This window comes from Medicago truncatula, chromosome 1 (assembly GCF_003473485.1).
Source record: "Medicago truncatula cultivar Jemalong A17 chromosome 1, MtrunA17r5.0-ANR, whole genome shotgun sequence".
Taxonomy (NCBI): domain Eukaryota; kingdom Viridiplantae; phylum Streptophyta; class Magnoliopsida; order Fabales; family Fabaceae; genus Medicago; species Medicago truncatula.
In genome coordinates this window covers 39,055,937-39,079,567 of record NC_053042.1, presented here as the reverse complement: position 1 = coordinate 39,079,567, position 23,631 = coordinate 39,055,937, and the positions used below count along the sequence as shown (strand labels likewise).

Below are 23,631 nucleotides of genomic sequence, written 5' to 3'. Positions count from 1 at the left end.
GTTAAACTCATGAGGACATTTTTGAGTTTCTACAAAATCATGATGTGAGTGTGATTTCTGCAAATTCATAGTGATACCAATTATAGAAGGCAAAAGCTACAATTTTTAACTTTAAGTTGAATCAATTCTCCTTCAAATCATTCAAACATGATAAAATCAATTCTTCAACCTATAGAATCAATTTTGACCCTCCAAATTTAAAACCAAACATACACTACATAGACCTTACATGTAAAATGTCAAAAAATACCCTAGTAGTAAAAGCGTCCCCTTATAGATAGCCGTATTATCGTTCAAGTTTATGTGTTTTTGTACATGTTGACGAAGATAATAAAAACATCTTTTGTGCTCTGGACATGTTGACGAAGATAATAAAAACTTCTTCTGTAATATAAATTATTCGATATTGGTGAAGATGATTATATTGTATTACTTTGTACCCCTTATGATTTTCTATTGGACTTGACAAGAACAACTAACAATGACCTGAAACACAAGGAGGAGGGTTATGATGGTTAGTACAGTTCTTAAATTGACTATCTATGTCTTAAATAGACTCAATCTTTGTGCTAATACAATTCGGATTATATAATCCGAACCAATTTTTTCTGAATTTTTGGCACAATAAGGATGGTATGGAGTGTTCGGATTTTATAATAAATAAAAAAATGCGCACTGCTATAATGAGGTATTTGGATTGTATAATCCGAATAGGTGATAAACACATTTTCTACCCAAAAACATGGTAAACACTCTCCAAATTCTGAAAATCCCCAAAAACATTAAGACACATGAGAATGTCATAGGATAGAAACAACAGCCAAAGGACATGTTCACTACCATTAGCATTTGGAAGGCAAAAGTTATTATGCATAAGACATTTCCTTATGCACCCTGCATAAACACTTCACAGCCATCAGATCTAGTGTACACGTGTAATAATCCTAGACTTTTCAAACTACACAAAATCAAGAAATAAAGGAAAGAGGTATATCTTCATTTTGACAAAAAAAAAAAAAAAAAAAAAACCTCTCTAAAAATACTTTGCTCACTTCTCTATTTAGGACATTCAAACCAGCGCCACCTTATATCTTCTTCTCTGGGCGAGAATTGCTTTTCCGGCGCGGTGGCCTGTGGTGGCACCACCGCATCGAAACTCAAAACCCCGTCGTTTCAAAAACAAATTATATATTCATCAATCCTTTTCTTCCTACTTCTCATTTTCGAAATTGTTTTTCAAAGACAAACAGTAAACAAGCGTAAATCTAAGGATTAAGATATGAACAGAAAAACTTTCTACCTCCTTCTCTTTGATCAGTTCGTTTCTTGATGGATCGAAACAGTGTTTGAGCTTAGTGATTTTGGTGGCTTTGTAGTGAAAACTCTAAAAATGAATTGTTGGAAAATGAATTTACTATTCAAGAAGAAGACACCGCCGATGGAGATTTTGGTGGTTTTGGAGTACAACTCACAAAAACCATTTCCACAGCAAAATGGTTTTGGACTACAACTCACAGAAACCATTTCTTTCCTCCTCCTCCAATTGTGTCAGTCCAAAACTGAATGATGGCAATGGCTCTAGATTCTTAGTTTTTTTCACCTGTTGGAAACCATTAAGTACATCTAATGATTTTGGAGTACAACTCACAGAAACCATTTCCACAACAAGATGGTTTTGGCATAATTTTATACAAAACATACTATAATAAAGACATTTGTGACTGTCATTGAACCAAATTAACACTCTGAAACCATTTTCAACTAACATATACAATTTTGATTGACGGTGATGATGATGAATGACGGTGGTGATGATGATGATGATTTCGGTACGGTGATGATGATGGGGAATCACGGTGATGATGATGAACGACGGTGTTGATGATGAGATTGAAGATTCCGATGGTGATGATGATGAACAAAGATGATGATTCAGTTTGTTTACGTGTTTGGTTTGTTTTGTTTTGTTTGGTTTGATTCCGCGTTTGATTTCATTTGGGGATGTAGGAAACAATTATATTGGGCTACCGGTTAATGGGCGCATCCCATTTGGAATGCCAAGAGCTAAAATAAAATAACTTTATCCTTTTTACTGCTTTATCATCACAAAAGTTTCAGCTTGTTCAAAAAAAAAAATCATCACAAAAGTTTCAACAATAATAGAATAATAGAAAAAGATAATAATCTAAAGCTAATTCTGAATCTCTGATACTTTTCATTAGAGTTAAAAAAAAAAAAAACTAAACAAACACTTCAAAATTACAAAAATGATTTTTTCTATAAATTTTTCTTATTGTTTTCTTGAAATAACCCTGCACCCTAAATAACATGACAACAATTATGGGATGTAGGTGTAAAGTAACTTTACACTTACCAATTATATGAATTAAACTCTTTTTTAAGGGAATTAAACTCTTATTTTATATTTATATTTTATTAGATTTTAATATTTTATTTTATAGAGACAAATCAGTAAATTAAGCTCTTATCTTAAGTTCTTAACTCAGCTCCTATTCGGGACATTGGGCCATAATTTTCTATCTTTATTCATTATAGAGATCCAAATTCTATTTAACCCTGAAAAACCTAGTATAAATAGTCGAACGACTAAACCAAATTTCAATTTTAAATCTCTTTTGAAAGAAAAAAAAAAATCTTGTTATGTTTTCTGTTTATACGCAGTTATTTATTTTTCATAGGTAAAAGGAAAAAGAATGGCAAAAAGGAAAATAACGAAATTTGAACAATCTTTTATATGACAATTTATAAAATAAAAAAAAAACCATAGATTTATAAAGAAAATTAAGTATTGACAGGAAAATCAAAATAATAGAGAGAAAGTAAAAACATAGAAAATTAAGCATTGACGCGAAAATCAAAATAATGGAGATATAAATTAAAAACATAAAGTATAAAAGAGAAAGTTGTTACAAAAGTTGTCATAAAATGTTGTACAAGTATCATTTCTCTTTAAAGAATTATCGAAAGGATGCATTGGCGCAATACTTTCTTATACGACTTTGGTCAATGCTTGCATGCTCTCCGTTGTTTCCAAGACTTTCTTTCCTCTCTATCGTCGATTTTGACACTGTCTAGAATCAATTTCTCTGTTATGATTATATTTTTATCAACTCTATCATCTTAGAGTCCCCTTCCCTTGCCATAGCCCCAACCGAAAAGGCTCTCTATCTTGCTCTATTTGACCCCCTATCATTATTGACAATGTCGAAAGTTATTTTTCTTTGTAACCCTCAAATTTCTCGAATATTAGGGCTTGTTATCGTTAACAACATAATAGTAAGTAAACTGGTTTTCCTGGTCTCTAATATTAGGGCTAAATTGGAAATTCAATAAACATTTTCTTAATTAGGAATTCTTAAAAGTCATCAGTCATGTGAGCTTAGCTCACTTAATAAGGGATAATGCATATTATATGCAGGGACCAGGGTTCGAACCCCGTACACTCCACTTATTCACCTTTAAGGTAAATTTCTCTAGCCGCTAGGCTACTTGACCAAAAGAAAAGTCCTCTTTAGATCACTCATTAGCAATACCATTTATTAAATTGGTATCCTTATAATGTTTTTAGAGAAACAGACTTATAACATTTCATTAATCAAGGTGTGTTCAATTCAATTTGATATTTTAATTAATATCAGGAAATTAGCTCATAATGTGGATGTCTAAGATAAACTTTTAGCAACCTCGTTTGTTTGTCTCCGCATAAACTCAACACCAGAGTTTTCATAAAATTTCCTAAAAAAAGTCTTACAATGTTGAATAATATCCCAAATTATGTAACGTAAAAAAAAAAAACTATCAAACACTTTCTTTGCAATCAACTCAAAATCAATAGACCCCATGTTAAGCTCATGAACCATTCCAAAACGAATAATAAACCAAAAATTTCTTCACATGTACCTCACAAATTGGACTAAACGTCTAAACCATTCAGTTTTATCAAGGATAAAAGTACCTCTGGTCTGGAATGCACATTCATATTTATTTCAACCATCCTTACAATTTTATTAGTTAAATAAATAAACAATTTTGTTTCATTTGTTCGTATTTTTTATTGTGCCCTGTAAATGTATATAAATAAAAAGATGTGATATTGGTTATGCACTGTAAAATGTCCTTAACTCGTATCGACATCTAATATCTTTAAGATTTCAACCCATTTTTATACTTGCAGAGTTTCAACTCTACTACAACAGTTTAAGAAAGAAGATTGTGAAACCATTAATTTCAAAACATAGGTGAATGTGGTATTTTTTACAGCTTCATACGAATGCTCAATTGATTGATGTAAAATATATATTGTGATTTTTGATATGTTTAGTTCAGAATGCTGACAATAAGTCTTGAATTAGTTTGAAATGCAGAGTTTTCAATTGGACAAAAGAAGTGGAAAAAAGTGGCATGTGATTGCTGCTAAATCTCTAACCATTTGTGAGAAGCGATGGGTGGTTGGAGATTGAAATGGGGGAGTTCTTCAATCCAAGCCTTGAAGATGAAGAAGTGCAAATGAGTGTTATTGTGAACAAGAGTGTTGAGAAGAAGAGAAATTTCTTTCTTTTAAGGAATAGAAGTTAGTCCTAAGGAAAAGAATTAAGCAGTCTTGTGTCTTAGATGACAAATTGAAGATTTGAAGTCTCAACTTTTCCACATTCAATATTTGACATATATACTTGTTCAAAATTAAAATCATTTGATATTTTGTTGAGATTTACCAACATTAAAAATGTTCAATAAAAATGCATAGATCATTAATTTTATAGAAATGAAAAACAAAAGTTCAATTTTATAGGGACAAAAAATCATTTTTAAATGAAAAACCAAATTGGTAATTTTATAGGAACCAAAAAGTTTTAAATGATAGAAAATTATATAAAGTGTTCATAAATGGTATAGAATATTGGTAATTTTATATAAATTTTATCAAATATATATATATAAATATTTGTTTACGTAGATATAAGTACATAAAGTTTGAAACGGGTGTGGTGGTGTAAACATTAAACAATCTTTTGCATATAAAATTAAAAGTTATTTAATAGAAATTTTACTAGTTAGTCCTAATTATTTTTTATATAATTATCTTAATTTTACTAGTTTATAACATTATTACTACTTTGTCAATGATATGATTTAAATTTATGCTTTGGTAAAAAGAAAAGAAAAATAACTTAAAAAATAACTTTTTTGGGGAACTTACCTTAAAAATAACTTGAAATCTACATGAACAATTTTAGTCTAGAAAAAGAATACGTGGGGATCAAGATTTTACAACTCGAGAGTTTACTTCAATTCGTTTTGTTTAGATAAATTCGACTCGAGAACTCGTACGAGTTTACTAATATAATATTGTAAATAGTTTAATAGTGCAAAATATGACTAAATTATAAAGGTTTTCTCAACCACCATAATAAAACAATTTGTTCAACTAAACATCAAAATACAAAATAAACTTACAAAATCATAAGTTCCCAAAAGGCAAGTTTTACAAGTTCCCAAAATTGTTAATAAAACTATAAAAAAATAAAAAAATAAGACTTACATTCCGAGTTTAATTAACATTCGATTTCTGGAACATTGCGGGAAACATGTTTAAATATATGAATTTGTAAATACTAAAAACAAACTATAAAGTAGACTTGACTTGATTGTTGAACCTTCTTCCCTTCGGTTCACACACTTGCTGCAACGACTACAACTATTTCCACCTCTCTCATTCACTCCTCTCATTCTTGTTTTCTTCTTCAGAAGTAAAAAAAAAGCAAAAGAATGACAGAGTTTGAGGAATTATCGGAAGGATGCATTTCCGCCATAATCTCTCGCACAACTCCGGCTGATGCCGGCAGACTCTCCGTTGTTTCCAAGACTTTCCTATCTGCAGCCGATTCTGACGCCGTCTGGAATCAATTTCTCCCTTCCGATTCTCATTTCATCGACTCTATCATCTCACACTCTCCATCCCTTGCTAATGTACCATCCAAAAAAGCTCTGTATCTCGCTCTCTCTGATCTCCCTATCATCATCGACAATGATCAGAAGGTATCTTCTTGTACTCTCCGACAATAGGGAAAGGGAGAAAATATGAAATTTGGATTTATTTTCGAGAAAAAAGCTATTGATATTTTAAGATGTTTTTAGTTCAGATTGCTAATAAGCCTTTGGATGTGTTGAAATGAATGTAGAGCTTTCAATTGGATAGGAAGAGTGGAAAAAAGTGTTATATGCTTGCTGCTAGATCTCTCTCCATTGCTTGGGGTGATGATCGACGCTATTGGAACTGGATTTCTATGCCTAATTCTAGGTTAGCTTAGATATTAAGTTTTCTATTTTTTCTCATGTCATGTGTTAATCATAATACTATTATTTTCTATTACCACCCAATATATTTTCATTAACAGTTATATTATTACGCCTTTATGAATACAAAATTTAGTTGAGGCAAATGGATAAGTGTCCAGTGATACGCTATTGGTTCTTTCTGCCTTCTCTGTGAATTGTTAATTCCATTTCCTTGAGTTTTTCATTATTGAGCCATGAAGATGCCTTATGCCTTTCTTTTCTTCACCAATCTCCGTAAATTGCCTTTTGAATTTCCAGATGCACTAGGAATTGATGAATCTTTCTTGTTGGCTAAATCAAGTCATTACTGATTAGCATTTACTCTAAAATTGAGTATGTCATGTCTTTTTCTTCTAAAAATCAATTGTCTTTTGCAATCATATTTTCAACTGCCTCCTGGTGAATATTCTAATCCAAGTTAGTGAAGAATGAATGACCAGAAGGTGCTACTGTAGTGTTCAAAGCCACGCCGTATATCAAATCACATAGCTACTCCTTGGGTTCAAACCCAGATTTAAAGCACATTTTGTCAAACCAGTGCTTGTACAAGTTTCTGTTGCCCGTAGCTTATAATTTGGAGTCTGTTCCTCCATATCACTTCCAATATCGTCTAATATCGGCCATGGTGTTTTTTTTTTTTTTTTTACAACCACTATGGACAATTTGTGAAGGATGGCTGCACTATGGTGTCTTATGACGGCTTAATATGGGGGATTTTTTCCTTTCCACCATGGTCTGCCATCCACCATCGATAACACTTCACTTCACCTAAGTATCAGCATCATGTATCCATACTCTTCACTCTGCTATCTCTTGCATCCGAGTTCAGATTGAAGCACATAAGTCCTTCATCTGTAATCCTGTTATTTCTTCATCTGCATAGTTTCTTTATTTGGTCCTAGTTGCTCCGACCAACAATCCTATATATTTTTTCGTTGCACCATTTCACCACATTTTTAAAATCTATGCCCAATTTGTTTGTTACTTTACAGCTAAAAATGCAGTTCCTGTTTTAAGCCTTGGTATTGCTACACAAGTACTTGATCGATTGACTTTGCATGATTTGTTTTTAGTTCCAAATTAAATTTCAAATTCCTTTCTATAAATTTAGACTTAATCCATTATTCTATTTGCCAAGTCCTTAACTAGTCAGGACAGCAGGTGGTCGTTAAGGAAGAGTATGAAGACCGATGATGTTTATGGTTACCTTTGTCAACCATGCTCATTACATTCAAGTTGTATTGAATTCCATATTTTCTGACATTCCTTCCGTAATTCAGTTTCAAATAAAGTGTGACAATGTATTCTCAATTCGACTATTTGTCTCCAAAATGTTTTTACTTCTTAAAAAATAAAGTGTGACTGTTACAATACCATTATACTGGACAATTTCTAGATTTGCATCTGTTATGCTGCCAACAAACCGAGTCAGCATGTGTATGGGCCTTGTAGTCTATAATCTCCTCAGATATTTGATAGGCACATATGGCTAAGGTCTACTATTTTTTGGAACTTCATCCTTACACTTGCAGCTGCAGGAATATGCGGAAGCTGACTAGGCCACATGCGTAGATACCTGGACACAGACCTGCATTTGCACTACATCTTACCAATACCATGTTTTCTTAGGAATTTACTTTTGTCGTAGAATCCAAGCTATCTACTGTTAAATGTTCATTTGTGCCATTGTGGAGGTTGAGTACCTGTCCTTGGCAGCCGTGGCCAGTGAATTACTTTGACTATTATACCTTTTCCTATAACAACATATATAACTTAAACTTATTAACTGTGTAGGTCAACTTGTTTGGGTTATGGGCTGAAAGAGTTAAAGGAGAAAATACTATTATGACAACTAATTACTTGCATTTGCACAAATAAAAAAATAGACATGCTATGAACCACTTTCAGCTTTTCACTCAGTTCCTATATTCTAATCATTGCAGAACTACTTTTGGACAGGTTCCCTGAAGTTGCTGAGCTTCTTGAAGTGTGGTGGCTTGATATTCGTGGGATGATAAATACCCTTGCCTTGTCCCCAAATACCCAGTATGCGGCTTATCTTGTGTTCAAGATGATTGATGCCGAAGGATTTCAGAACTGTCCTATAGAGTTATCAGTTGGTGTCGAAGGTGGCCACAGTAATACTAAAATTGTCTGTTTGGATCCAAATGTTGAAGTGGAAGGTATGCAGCATAACAGAGCAGTAGGATTGCAACGTCCTAGTGTGAGAAGTGATGGGTGGTTGGAGATTGAGATCGGAGAGTTCTTCAATTCAGGCCTAGAAGATGAAGTCCAAATGAATGTTAAGGAGACAAATAATTGGAAGAGAGGTCTCTTTCTTGAAGGAATAGAAGTTAGGCCTAAGTAAGACCATTCAGCAACATTCCGTGAACTATGCAAGGGGTCTTGCGTCTTAGGTGGCGTAACATGTTTGAAGACTGACAACCTACTATGTTTACATTTATATTTTTGTCATGGTTCAATATACTGGGATAATTGTGTTTATATTACTTATTGTAGTTTGATATATTGGGATTGGATAACTGTTTTGGATATCAATTTACTCTTGATTGTTCGAGCTATATTTGTGATGCAATACGAATTAGCTGCCATTTATTGATTTGGAACCCTCAACTCTGAACGCTGGGGACTGAATGTATTCCAGTGATTTAAATTTTGGTATATTTACGGCATTGGTTCGATTTTAATCAATATTGCTACTCATTAACAGCAAGCTGAAACGTATACTGAAGAAGGATTGGCTCTCCTTCCAGCACTCACTAGTTTGTGATAGATCGTGCTTGAGTAACAGTATTGATTTAAATGGAAGCAGTTTCTTAAGTGGACTTGAATTTAAATCACCGCAAAACATAAGAATTGTTCTTATTTTAATGTTTGAATGAATTAAATTATAAATATTAGTTTTTTAAAAAAAAAAATTATAAATATTAGTTCAAAATAATAAGCTCAATTTTAATATTTAAAAGTTATGGAAACCTTTTTCCTCCACTTAATTTGAGCAGGGAGTTTGACAAAATTACGATGAGTTGTCATGATTTCGCAAAAGCTACGTTTTAGATTCAAGGTTAGCCTTTAAGTTTTTATTTGTTTTGTTTTATTTTTGTTTTTTTCTCACTTGTATTCTCATCTTTGCCGCACGACAGAATAGTAACAAGCAACCCTCATGAGAGGAGCTCGTATGCCAGGAAAGTATATTGCAAAAGTCTTGGTCCTGGATGGAGCATGTCCAATATAGCAGGATTGCAATGTCCTTGTGTGAGAAGTGATAGGTGGTTGGAGATTGGAATGGGGGAGTTCTTCAATTCAAGCCTTGAAGACACTTCCTCCGTCCTAATTTATAAGCAAAAAACACTAATTCACATTTATTAAGAAAAACTAACACTTAGTAATTTGAGGTATAATTTTTTATGTTCTTCTTGAAATAAGTTTCATGGAAATATGTAAAAATAATTTTCATTGGTTAAAAATTATGGAGAAAATAAAGAGGAGAACACATTGAATGCAATTTGTAGTTAATTTTACATTGAAAAAGATTATTTGTTTGAAAAAAACATAATAATACCATAAAAGTTGGTCTTTTTTGCTTATATTTTGAGACAAAGAATATAAAAAATTTTTGCTTATATTTTAGAACGGAGGGAGTAAAGAATTTCAAATGAGTCTTGTTGAGAACAAGGGTCTCACGAGAAGAAAAATTTATAGTATCTTGAAGGAATAGAAGTTAGGCATAAGGAAAAAAAATTAAGCAATATTTACCATGTAGGGTTTTGTGTCTTGGATGGCAAACTACTGTTTGAAGTCGTGACTTTTCCACAATCTATACATATATGTTTCTTCAAAATAAAATTATTTGATATATATTATTAAGATTTAAGAGCCCTTTGTTATAGTTTTTTAAGAAAAAAATCACTTAATTAAATAAAATAATCATTTTTAAGAGTAATGCATGTATTTGATACAGCTTTTTAAAAAAAATCAGAATCTAAAAATAACTTTAAATGGGAAGCCGTTAAGAACAGCTTCTCAAAAAATAGATTTTTTTTATGAGAGAGAAAATTAAATGTCAAAAGACCAAACTAGTTTATATAGATGTATCCAAACAAATTATTTAGTTCAGGAAAATCACTTTTTTTAAAGGGTTAAATATGTTTTTGGTCCCTATAAAATCGAGAACTTATAAGTTTAATCCTTACTTAATTTTAGTAGCTTTTTTAATCCCTAAAAAAAAATTACTTATAATTTTAGTCCCTGCTAAAACAAAGTTTGTTTAACTGTCCTTAATAAATTTTTTAACGATTTTTTTGAGACAAGTTTAAAACTCTCTGAAAGATTCATATACTAAAATATAGAATTTTTTAACATGAAATAAATTAAATATATTTTTTTTAAACAACAAAAGTTTAAGATAAAAGTAACAAAAATATAAATGTAGAAATCAAATTTTTGCGATATTTTTTTGCTGAGGAACTTTTAATAAGCACGTTTGCGAAAAATTGTTGAAAAAAATTAAGAGTTTAAACATAAATTAAACAAATTTAGATTGAGTAAGGACTAATGTTGAGTGCAGAATTTTTTATAAGGACTAAAAAAACTATTAAAATTAAGTAATTACTAACTTTAAAAGTCGCAATTTTATAAGGATAAAAAACATATTTAACCATTTTTTAAATAAATAATTTTTTTAGAGGAGAGAGAAAATTAAATCTTTTTTTTTTTTTAAGAAGCTAAACAAACCCCCTCAAATTAAGGAAGAGCACACTCTCAAGTTCCAAGTCAATACCACTAGGCCAACCCAAATGGATTTAAAATTAAATCTCTTTTATATAGATGTATCCAAACAAATTAAATTATTTATTTAAAGAAGTGATTTTTCCTAAGATATAAAAACGCAAAAAAGATTCTAATTTTTTATAAAATCTATAAAAAAATATCTCTAAATTATTTAATGTTAAAATCACTTATATTTTAATCTATGACAAACGGGTCCTAAGATTCACCAATATTAAAAGGTGTTTAACAAAAATGCATAAATCATAAATTTTATTGGAATGAAAAACGAAAAGTTCAATTTTATACGGATGAAAAATACAATTTTTAATGAAAAATGAAATAGATAATTTTATAGAAAGGAAAAAAATTTAAATCGTAAGAAATAATATAAAGTGTTCATGCTTAAAAAGAAAAAATATAAAAGGGTGTGTTTTTTTCAAGTTATAATTGTTGATTCCCGGGAATAAAATGATAGAAATGTATATGTTTATGTTTGTTACAAGTTTACTAAAATTTATTCCTTGGTATAAAATGTTCGTGGGAATAGAAAAAATTTCCCAAGGAGAAGGGTGGGAATAAAGTTCCCATGGAGATAAGAATAAGTTCATAAATAGTTTACCTATTATAATCCCTATTTTTATGGTTTCTAGGAATATTATAAAACTAACCAAACATATATTTCCTAAATTCTTTAGAATAAAATTTCCATCTTTATATTTCAAGAAATATTATTCCTAAGAATAAATTTGGTAAACTTTGAAACAAACACACGTGTTCATAAATGTAAGAAGAAGGGACAAAGAAAAAAGAGCTTACTTTTTTTTTTTTTAAGGGAAAAAAGAGCTTACTTAGTATGCATGACAATTTAGTTTATCTTTTGGGCCCGGCGCCCTTATTTTCCCCAAAAAGGAAAAGAAAACTAGTATGCAAATATATAAGTAAATTGCTTTTCTGACTTAGAATACTTCCTATTGATACAAGTAAATGACGCTTTTACCTTAACGGCAGTTAATAATTGTTAGGCTATGCGTCAACAGTTAACTGTCACTGGCTTCCAGCGGTTGTTAACTGCCGTTGCTTTCTGTTATATGAACAGAACATCATAGGAGTTTCCAAATTGTTGCGGATTGAAGATCAGGATGTGCCATTTTTCCCAATTGTTGCGGATTCAACGTCAATTACGCTCACAAAATCAAGTAAGTTGTTACCATCCTATCACATTGCTATTTTGTGATTGATTTATTAGTTTTTTTGGTTAAATTGCGATTATAGAGGTTTATTGATTTTATGATAGTTTAGGTTGTTTGAATTGTTAGGTTTAGATTAGAATTGTTTAGATTGTTAGAATTGTAGAATTGTTATGAAAATTATGGTAGAATTTTTAGGATTAGATGAATTGTTGTATAATCGTTGCGATTAGTTTAGGTTTGTTATGAAATTTTGTTGTTATGAATTTGTGATAGAATTGTTACGATTAGTTACGGTATAATTTTTAGGATTAGTTTAGGTTTTGATGAATTATTGTATAATTGTTACGACATGATGTAGGTTTTGATCTCCGATTTGTTTATGTAGATATGTCTCAGAATCAGGGAAACGTTGAGTTGAACAAGAAGAAGGAGGGTGACGACAAGAAGAAAGAAAAATCACCGATGACATGGCACAAAATCACATGTGATGGATCCGTCAAAAAGAAGGATTCGAAGGTGGTGGTGTATAATCATTCGAGGTTGAGGAGGAGCGGGAGAACATGCTATTTTGGTTCTCAGCCAAAAGCAAGTGCCCCAGGGACTGTCGAGGACAACCCAATTGACTTGTGTCATGAGGAAGATGATTGAATGTAATGGGTTGTAATATCTAATTGTTTTGGATTTTTTTTTATGTTTTTTTTTATGGTACATTTTGCTTGACATATTGGTACTTTGAATAAATTCGCATTTTGAATAATTTCAATTAAAATCGCATTTGGAATAATTTCGATTAAATTCGCGATTTGAATAATTGCGTATTCGAATAAAAACTAATTAAATCTAATGTGAATTCAACTAATGAAAATTGCGTAATGAATAAATAAATTCGAAAAGTAAATAAATAAGATAATTATTGTTCCATTCAAAACAACATGTATTATGCATATTCAACTATATATGTTGTCACATTACATTACATTCCGGAATGTACCTTCCAACTGCAACAATTATCTTACCCTTGAATGGGACAAATTCAAACTTGCTAAACAGTAGGACTCCATTTTGCGATGAGCATCTTGAATGATGATATTCAAGTGTCAAAAGAATGAGGTGCATTCCTTGACACTTGGATACCATTATTCAAGATGCTCATCGAATGCTGGATTCCTGCCGTTTAACAAGTTTGAATTACCACATTTAAAGGAAGACAATTGTTGCAGTTTGACGTTTATACCGACGTTTGTACCTTCCAACTACAACAATTGTGTCACCTTTGAATGGGGTAAATTCAAACTTGCCAAGCAGCAAGACTCCAACGTTCGACCAACATTCCCATAGTTCCATTCAAAAGATTAAATTATTGTTAGGTTTGGTTTAAATGATGGTATTCAAGTGTCAAAAGAATGAGATCCATTCATTGACACTTCAATACTTTCATTTAAACCGCCATAACAAGAACATAATATTTTGACAAGAACAATCGGAATCTTGGTCGAACATTGGAGTCATGCCGTTTGACAAGTTTGAATTACCTCATTCAAAGGAAGACAATTGTTGTAGCTGGAAGGTGCATTCATTCCGCACCTAATGACGATCTTCTGGCGGAATCAAACTTTTGATGATATCTTCAATTGATTTCAGCAACGTCACCTGCATATCGATCCACTGGAACATGCCGTGCTCCCCAAAACATGTTCGTCACGTTTTCGTCGTTCGTTAATTCCATCAAAGTGAATGATACTCTCCCCTCGTCGAGCGTTGGACGTTTATACCGAACGTGTTCCACCCTCCTTGTGTCTTTGGGGCTGACTCCTTGGTTGAATTCAGTCAGTTCATCCTTGATACCTCTTAACGTTACACCAAGGCACCGAACCTTCAACCTCTGAGGTTCTCCGCCGTTGAATTGTGCATGAATGTTGATCGACCCGGCCATTGTTTCAAATCTACACAATTAGAAATTAAAAATAATCAATGAAAAACTCATTCAAACACCTGTAGTTAAAATTTGACATAAAACCTAAAAATCCTAAACAAACCCTAAAAAATTTATAAAAATTAAAAAAAAATATAAATTTAAGCAATATAACTTCATTATATGTTAATAGCATTTCAGATCTACAACATAACTATATTAAAAACAAAAATTCAAACCCTAAAAAATTTATAAAATTCGAAAAAAAAAAAATAAATTTAAGCAATATAACTTTAATATAACAGGTATTCATAATATATGTTAATAGCATTTCAGATCTACAACATAACTACATTAAAAATAAAAATTCAAAATTTAATAATTAAACAACAACTAAAATTATAAACATGTAAACACATATACTAACTAAAATGTATGACAATAGCATAAGTGATAACTTAGTGGAAATTTTTTTGGATGATTTGGTAGTGTTTGTTTAGAGAGAGAGTGAAAATTTGAGAGAAAGATGGTGATGATGATGATAGAGTGAGTGTCTGAAATTATAGCTCCTGACTTGAATTTATCACGAACACAACGACAGTTAACAACCGCTGGAAACCAGCGGCAGTTAACTGCCGGCGCTTAGACTAACAGTTGTTAACTGCTGCTGAAGGTAAACGCGTCATTTACTTGTGTCAATATAAAATATTCATTATAAAAAAGCAATTTTCAATATGAAAATAAAACACTTGATTGAGGAGCATTTTGTGTTGTAGTTCGGTTAAGAGGTGATGGAAGGTCCTACTTAACTAAAAAGAATTGAATGACACGACACTACACATGTGTAGAACTAGAAGACACAGTAGTGATGAATCTAATCTAATCTATAAATAAAAAGAGATAAAGATAAAGATCCATTCATTCGCATAAATACCCTTTTCACTAACTTTACTCGTCCAGATTGTGTGGCACAAATACAAAATACGAAACTCCCAGACTTAACCGCTAAGCTTCCCTTCAATCCGTTCCCTATAAAAAACCAAAACAACAAACAAATTTTCATCACTCATTCTTTTTTTCTTCTTCTTTTCAATATGGTTGTTGTTATAACCGAAGAAGAAGGTGTTGAATTTCATGATCTACCTGAAGGTTGCATTGAAAACGTTCTTTCTTTCACAACACCACGTGATGTTGCGAGACTCTCTTTGGTTTCATCAACTTTCAGATCTGCCGCTGAATCTGATTCCGTTTGGGATAAATTCTTGCCATCTGATTATCACTCGATTATCTCTAAATCTGATGCGGAAATTGATAATTCACTTTCTGTTCTTCCTAAGAAGGATCTTTATGTTAATCTCACTCAGAAACCGCTTCTTATAGAGAATGGCAAAAAGGTAATTTCCTACCTCCAATTTGTTAATATCAGCATTATTACTGTTAATCACGAAAACATGTTGAAGTGTATGTGTTAATTTAAATTTTTCTTGGCTAATTAGTGGTTTGTTGTGTTATGTGGAATTAGAGTTTTCAATTGGATAAAGTTGATGGGAAGAAATGCTATATGTTATCGGCGAGGAGTTTGTTTATTGTATGGGGAGATACTCCGAGGTATTGGAGGTGGATTCCTGATCCAGATTCAAGGTAAATATTGAAAGTTTAATTACTATGAGTTAATTATTGATTTATTCTTGAAGTTTTATTGTATGTATTGGTAAATTTTGGTTGTTAAATTAACGAAATTATAGATCATATTAATCCTTTTTCATGTATTCGCTCATATTAAATTATGTAGGTATTGATCAATTTAGTTTTGAAAACTTTTCATATATTTGATGTATGTTTGGATTGACTTCTTTGAACTTGTTTACTAACATAAATACTCTCTCGAGTATTTGTGAGACGGTGTATAGCTTATAATTTAATTGATGTGTTTGATCCATGCTTATTAGTACTTTAAGATCAATCAATTTAGTCAGGAAATTGTCCTTGATGACTAATGTGTTTGATAATTTTATTCTAGAGATTACTTCCTTACTCACTAAATTGACCAGTGATTGAACAAAATCTAAGCCATTCAAAAAATGCAGGTTTCCCGAAGCAGCTGAACTTGTGAGTGTGTGTTGGTTTGAAATCAGGGGCTGGATCAGCACTATCATGTTATCTCCAAAGACTTTGTACGGAGCATACCTTGTATTTAAGTCGAGTGCTGCTGGAGCCTTTGGATTTGAATATCAGCCATGTGAAGCCTCCATTGACATTGCTGGAGGCGATACTGTGGAGCGAAATGTATTCTTGGATGCGGGAAGAGGACGAAGGCTAAGATACCAGATTGTTCCTCGCTCCCGCACTACTGGGATATTAACTCGACTTCGATCTCCTGTAGAAGCACCAGTCGAACCGACAGAAAGTGTAGCCGATCTGCGGAAGTATCCAAAGGAGAGAGCAGATGGATGGTTGGAGATGGAACTGGGAGAGTTCTTCAATGAAGGAGGAGATGATAAGCAGGTGGACATAGGTGTTTGTGAGGTCAAAGGTGGTGGTTGGAAGGGTGGTCTTGTTGTTCAAGGAATTGAAATAAGGCCTAAGACTAAATCATGTTGAAAGAATGACTAAAACCAAGTTAACATGTTTCGCACAGACTTCAAACGTGCGGTGCACATCCAAACACAGACTTCAATTTTTGTCACATGTCTTTTGTATTAGGATCTGTTTATGTGATATTGTCATCCTCATCTTCATGTGAGTACAGACAAATCCAAGCTTATGCATAGATCTTCCTATTAAGAGTATGTTTCTTCCTAAATGCAGTCAATGCTGACAACATTAGCATCTCCATTAAGGGATGTCACCCCAATCAATAGGAATTGGGAGTGATGATGTTTGTAACTTTTTTTTTTTTTTTTGAAGGAAGTAACTTTTTTACTTGGTCATATTTATTTAAATTAATAATTATAAATAAACTATATAGTTGTATTTTTCATTGCTTCTGTGCAAGATTGATTTACAAGTAGTACCATTCATCTTTATCATATCAGCTGGCAGGAAATTTAAACGATTTACCTTTTGTTTTGACTTAATGCGCCTGTTGAGTGAAGCCTTATGCAAAATTCTTGTCAGCAAATATATATGGTGCTATTGTAATTTGATTAAAATTGATCAACTTTAGATTATTATTGTCACTATGATAATTCTTCATGAGGTTGATCTTTTTTTTAAAGCCACTTGACTAGATGAAATTCGACAACTTTTCTAAGAGACATGAACCATGCATAAAATATTTATTTTTAACGCTGAGCTACTAACCAGAAGCTGTCATGTACGATTTACAACAAGTTTTTCAGGTCATTCATTACCGCTTTCACAAAAAATCATTAAAGAACAGATTATATCTAAGAGGAGTAATGATTCCTGTTACACATAAGCTGCTATTCGACGTGAATAATATTTACCGTTTAAAAGAAAAAATATATTTTATTCGTGTGCTTCAGCTTTATGCAATGTGTCAACAACAATTCTCATAATTGAGAGTACTAGTTTTGCAGACCGTAAAAACTTAGGATCAAAGCCAAAAGCTATAAAAAAAAAAACTATCAAAAGGAAAGCTCTAATCACAATAGTTTCAAAACCCTTTTTAAATATCAAACTTCAAAATTATATTGGCTCCAAAGTATCCTAACATAATGCAATAAAAACACAAGCAGACATCCACCGGCCCTTTTAAAAACCTATTTGATTCTAAGAAATGATTTTGAAGGAAATAATAATAGATAACTATCAGCAGGCATTACTACTTCAGTTTTTAGCTTAAACTAAAAGTGAGCAAAGAGATATAACGAAACTCCAGACTTAACCGCTAAGCTTCCCTTCAATCCACTTCCTATAAAAAACCAAAACACCAAACAAATTTTCATCACTCATTTTATTTCAATATGGTGGTTGTTATTGAAGAAGAAAGTGTTGAATTTCATGATCTACCTGAAGGTTGCATTGAAAACGTTCTCTAACACCACATGACGTTGCGAGACTCTCTTTGGTTTCATCAACTTTCAGATCTGCCGCTGAATCTGATTCAGTTTGAGATAAATTCTTGCCATCTGATTATCACTCAATTATCTCTCAATCTGATGCAGAAATTGATAATAACTCGTTATCTGTCCTTTCTAAGAAGGATCTCTATCTTACCTTACTCAGAAACCGCTTCTCATAGACGATGGCAAAAAGGTAATTTACTATCTTTTTGTCTCGGGTTCAAATCTAGTGAAGGTGTCTGGGCTAGCAATATCGTCGTTGTCGGTTGAGTTAGTCTATGGGTGTGTTTGGTAAAAAAAAGCTATAAGCTAGCTGATAAGTTAGCTGGTAGCTGAAAAGCTAGCTTATAGCTGATGGTTAATAGCTGAAAAGTTAGCTGATTAAAATTAAAAGTGTTTGGTAAAATTAGCTGTTGAAGTGACTATAAATATAAAATGACATAAAAGTAATGCTTGTTTAATTTTTTTTAATATCATATATATAATTTTTATTACTTAACACGTTTATTTTTAAATATTTAAATATATTTTAAATTATTTTCATTTCCAAAATAATAAATGTATTTATAAATTCAATCGAATTTTTTTATTTAACAATTTTTATTTTATTTTTATGAATTTTATTTAACTAAACTTGCTTCACTATTATAAATTTTATATAAAATTATATATTATATAAATTATAAGCAAAGTAAAAAAAAACAAAAAAGTGGATAAGAAAATTTAAAAAGCCATACATGGTAAATGTAGTTAGTTTAAGAAGATAGTGGGTAGTTTTTTTTATTATAATAAAATAAAATAAAATTAAGAAAAGGTTAAAATGGGAAGAAAGTATAAAAAGCTATAAGTTATAAGCTAAAAAGCTACTTGGATTAGCTTCTTAAAAAACGCTATAAGCTATTGAGAAAAGCTTTTTATCAAACACATCTCATTTTATCAAAACAAACTTATAAGCTAGTCCAACAAGCTATAAGCTAGCTTTTTTATGTTACCAAACACAGCCTATATAGATTTGTCGTTTTTATTACCGTTAGTAGCGAAAATATGTTTAGGTGTGTATGTTAATGTGAATTTTCTTAGCTAATTCATGGTTTATTGTTTTATGTGGAATTAGAGCTTTCAATTGGATAAAGTTGATGGGAAGAAATGCTATATGTTATCAGCGAGGAGTTTGTTTATTGTTTGGGGAGATACTCTGAGGTATTGGAAGTGGACTTCTGTTCCAGATTCAAGGTAATAAATAATAATAATCAAAGTTTAATTACGAAGAGTTAATCATTGATTTTTTTTTTAAATAAGAGTTAATCATTGATTTATTCTTGTAGTTGTAGGTATTGGTTAATTTCAGTTGTGAAATTAACAAAATTATGAAATGATTTATGAAATTTAAAATATTAGATCATATTAATCATTTTCATGTATTCAATCATATTAAATTATGTAGGTATAGATCAATTTAGTTTTGAAAACTTTTTCATATGCTTCACTTATGTTTGGATTGACTTATTTGAGTTTGTCTACCAAAAAAAGTACTCAGAAGTATTTGTGATATGATGTAGGATAGCTTATAATTTTTTTATTTTTTATTTTTTTAATTTTTTTTTTATGATATATATGCCCATAAGCTGTTTTCAGCTTATTTTCATAAGTTCTCCATAATAACTTATGAAAACAGCTTATAACTTAAACGAAAATTGTTTGATTCTATTTTATATTTGCTTTATATATAAGCATGTATGTTTATAATACTATAAACGTTTAATTAAGGTGTTTAGGTGTTTATCTAAACACGGCCTAAATTGATCCATGCTTATTAGTACATTAAGATCAATCAAATTTGTAAGAAAATTGTCCTTCAAGACTAATGTGATTGATGATTTTATTCTAGAGATTACTTCTTAGTCACTAAATTGACCAGTGCTATAGTTTCAATAACTAAATTTGGCGATTTATTCTTTAATTTGTTACCTATATATTTCAAATTTTCAATGGTAATTGAACAAAATCTAATCGATTCAAAAAATTCAGGTTTTCTGAGGTGGCTGAACTCGTAAGCGTGTGTTGGTTCGAAATCCGGGGCTGGATCAACACGATCATGTTATCTCCAAAGACTTTGTACGGAGCATACCTTGTATTTAAGTCGAGTGCTTCTGGAACCTATGGATTTGAGTATCAGCCATGTGAAGCCTCCATTGTCATTGCTGGAGGTGATACTGTGGAGCGAAATGTATTCTTGGATGTGGAAAGAGGACGAAGGCTAAGATACCAGATTGTTCATCGCTTCCGTACTACTGGGATATTCACTCGACTTCGACCACTAGTAGAACCAATAGAAAGTGTAGATGATATGCAGAAGCATCCGAAGGAGAGAGCAGATGGGTGGTTGGAGATGGAATTGGGAGAGTTCTTCAATGAAGGAGGAAATGATAAGGAGGTGGAGATAGGTGTTTGTGAGGTCAAAGGTGGTGGTTGGAAGGGTGGTCTTGTTGTTCAAGGAATTGAAATAAGGTCTAAGCCTAAATCATGTTGAATGAATGACTAAAACTATGTTAACATGTTTGGATTGCATCTAGTTACCTTCACTGCTGGTCAAACACCGACTTTAACGTGCGGTGCAAAGCCAAACATAGACAAATTCATGCTTATGCTTGTAGATCTTCCTATTAAGAGTATGTTTCTTCCTAAATGCAGTTAATGCTGACAACATTAGCATCTCCAATCAATAGGAATTGGGAGTGATGATGTTGTTTGTAACTTTTTTTCCCTAGTCATATTGATTTAAATTAATAAATTACAATAAACTATAGAGTAATATTTTTCATTCTTTCTGTGCAAGATTGATTTTCAAGTAATATCATTCATCTTTTATCATATCAGTTGGCAGGAAATTTAAATTATTTACCTTTTGTTTTGGCTTAATGAGCCCGTTGAGTGAAGCCTTATGCAAAATTCTTGTTAGCAAATATATGTGGTGCTATTGTAATTTGTAAATGTTTAAAATTGATCAACTTTAGATGATTATTGTCACTATGATAATGCTTCATGAGATTGTGAGGTTGATCCATTTGTTCAAGTGACTAGACTAGATGAAATTCAACAACTTTTCTAAGAGATATAGAGCATGCATAGAATATTTATTTTTTAATACTGAATTAGAGTTACTAACCAGAAGCTTTCCTGTACAATTTACGTAAGTTTTTCAGGTCACTCTTGAGTGCTTTCACAAAAATCATGATGTTATCTACATACGGAACAGAACATGTCTAAGAGGAGTATTGATTCCTGTTAGCCTATCGCAGAACATATCTAGGAGGAGTATTGATTCCTGTTAGACATAGGCTGCAACTCACTTGTGTAGTTGTGTTCATTTAAAGGAGAATGCTTCTTGTCAAAGACATTTTCCTCTAAGAAAAAAGAGGAGAATAAAGGTTTCTCTGTCATAACTACTGTTTTTACAAGAGATAACACCCAATGGTCCGCAAATCGAGTGTTTAACACTCCGAGTTTATCAAATTTATGTTTTTAGGTACCAAAATCGTGTTAATTCAGAGGTAAACTCGATTTCTGATAAAATCGGAAGGATTGACGAGTTTGACCGAGTTAACACTCGATAAACTCGACTGAGTTTTATGAGTTTACGTCTAAAAAAAATAAAAAATAAAATTGGCCCTTTTTTTAGGCCCATTATTTTCATAACCCAATCCCTTTTCTACAAGCCCAAATACTTAAACGTTTACCGAATAAATCCATGAACAGAGGAGCGCATACCAGTGAGGGTTGCGATTCCGACGGTGGAAATTCAGATTTCGACGTCGGTGATTGCGACGCCGGTTAGGGTTACGTTGGTGGTGTTTGTTGACCTTTTGAAGAAATTCACTAATTTAATTTTTAGATAGTTTTATTAACAACATTATGAACTTGTGAAACTTGCTTTTTTTGGATGGTTTTATGGGTGACTAAAACTTAAGAGACTTATGATTTTGTGCGTGAATTTTTGTATTTTGATGCTAAGTTGAGCATAACATTTTATTATGGTAGTTTGCTATAATTTGCCTTTGTAATTAAATCATATTTTGCACTATTAACTTATTTACAATATTATATTAGCTTATATATGTCATGCATATCATAAATTTTGGATCATTTTAATTTTAGGTAAACTCATACACAAAACGAATTGAGGTAAACTGTCGAGTTGCAAAACATTGAAAACACCAATTACATCTCCATTAATTGAGAGCGGTAGTTTTGTTGACTGTAGAATGAGAAACGCCCAATGACAAACTTAGGATCAAAGCCAAAAGCTATAAAAACTATCACAAATAGTTTTAAAACCCTTTTCTAATATCATACTTCAAAATTATATTGGCTCCAAAGTATCCAACATGATGCAATAAAAACAAAAGCAGACATCCGTACCAGCCCTTTCTAAAACCTATTTGTTTCTAAGAAATGATTCTGAAGGAAATAATTGATAACTATCAGCAAGCATTACTGCATCAGTTATTTTTAGTATCTTTTAGCTAGAATTCACCTTTTAAGATAAATAAGTGGGATGTTTGGAGTTCGAACTTCAATCATTGTATATTATAATGTATTGTCACTATCAACTAAGCTATGTTAACGGGGACAACTCTATTAGAATTTAGCACTATAGAATTTGGAAATCAAAACACTGCAAACACTACATTAGTGATCAAGCTAGACCTATTCTACAGCAAGAAGCTGCCGTACCAAACTCAACACATACAAACTAATGATATCCCAATTTTGATTTTTCAAAGGCAAAATTTAACCCAATAAGTTTGATAAAAGCAACCATGAGAGAGATACCATTTTCCATTAGGCCATATAAAAGTCAAGGTTACCATTGTTCAATGAAAAAATTTGTCACTTTTTTCATTTTATCCTCTCACAGTTTTTGAATGATCCAAGTTACTCTCTCTCGCAAAGAGCAATACTCAAATTAGGTATTAGGTTCTTACAATTTTGTACACGGTACAAATTAATCTCCTCTTTTAATTTTGATCCAGATTTGCCTTGTTGATTGCCGATATGTTAGGTTAAAGGGATGACATATCAATTTTAATTGCTAACTTAGAATCGAAGTAATTGAAATTGACACATCAACAATCAACCAATCAAATATTAGTCAAAATTAATAGAGACTGATTTGTCCTTATATATAATTTGTCAACAAAATGTCCTTTGTATAACAATCTAAGGAACTATTTTGAGTTTCTTTCCGCAATAAAAAAATAAAAACTCTAAGGAACTAATTTGAGTATTACTTTTGTAAGAGACTAAATTGGATTGTTGGAAAATTATGAGTGATCAAAATGAGTCTTTAGTC

The 23,631-nt window shown here is 31.7% G+C and overlaps 2 protein-coding genes, 1 long non-coding RNA gene and 1 pseudogene across 3 annotated transcripts; 3 read left to right on the top strand and 1 right to left on the bottom strand.

The window, feature by feature from the left end:
- The first annotated feature begins 5,665 nt into the window (after positions 1 to 5,665).
- Positions 5,666 to 8,984, top strand: LOC11431215 (F-box protein PP2-B10). The gene is made up of 3 exons (XM_003590824.4): positions 5,666 to 6,057; positions 6,201 to 6,319; positions 8,317 to 8,984. The coding sequence occupies exons 1-3, from the start codon at positions 5,788 to 5,790 to the stop codon at positions 8,723 to 8,725; spliced, it is 798 nt and encodes a 265-aa protein (XP_003590872.2). The 5' UTR covers positions 5,666 to 5,787; the 3' UTR covers positions 8,726 to 8,984.
- Positions 8,985 to 15,214: 6,230 nt separating this feature from the next.
- Positions 15,215 to 17,227, top strand: LOC11425071 (putative F-box protein PP2-B12). Its single transcript, XM_003590820.4, has 3 exons — positions 15,215 to 15,644; positions 15,773 to 15,891; positions 16,338 to 17,227. The coding sequence occupies exons 1-3, from the start codon at positions 15,345 to 15,347 to the stop codon at positions 16,849 to 16,851; spliced, it is 933 nt and encodes a 310-aa protein (XP_003590868.1). The 5' UTR covers positions 15,215 to 15,344; the 3' UTR covers positions 16,852 to 17,227.
- LOC11423141 (putative F-box protein PP2-B12) lies at positions 15,345 to 21,149 on the top strand (annotated as a pseudogene).
- LOC112421153 (uncharacterized) lies at positions 17,704 to 18,365 on the bottom strand. Its single transcript, XR_003011255.2, has 2 exons — positions 18,226 to 18,365; positions 17,704 to 18,127 (listed from the first exon to the last, which is right to left on the bottom strand). It is a non-coding gene; the product is annotated as an uncharacterized lncRNA (long non-coding RNA).
- Positions 21,150 to 23,631: the final 2,482 nt, after the last annotated feature.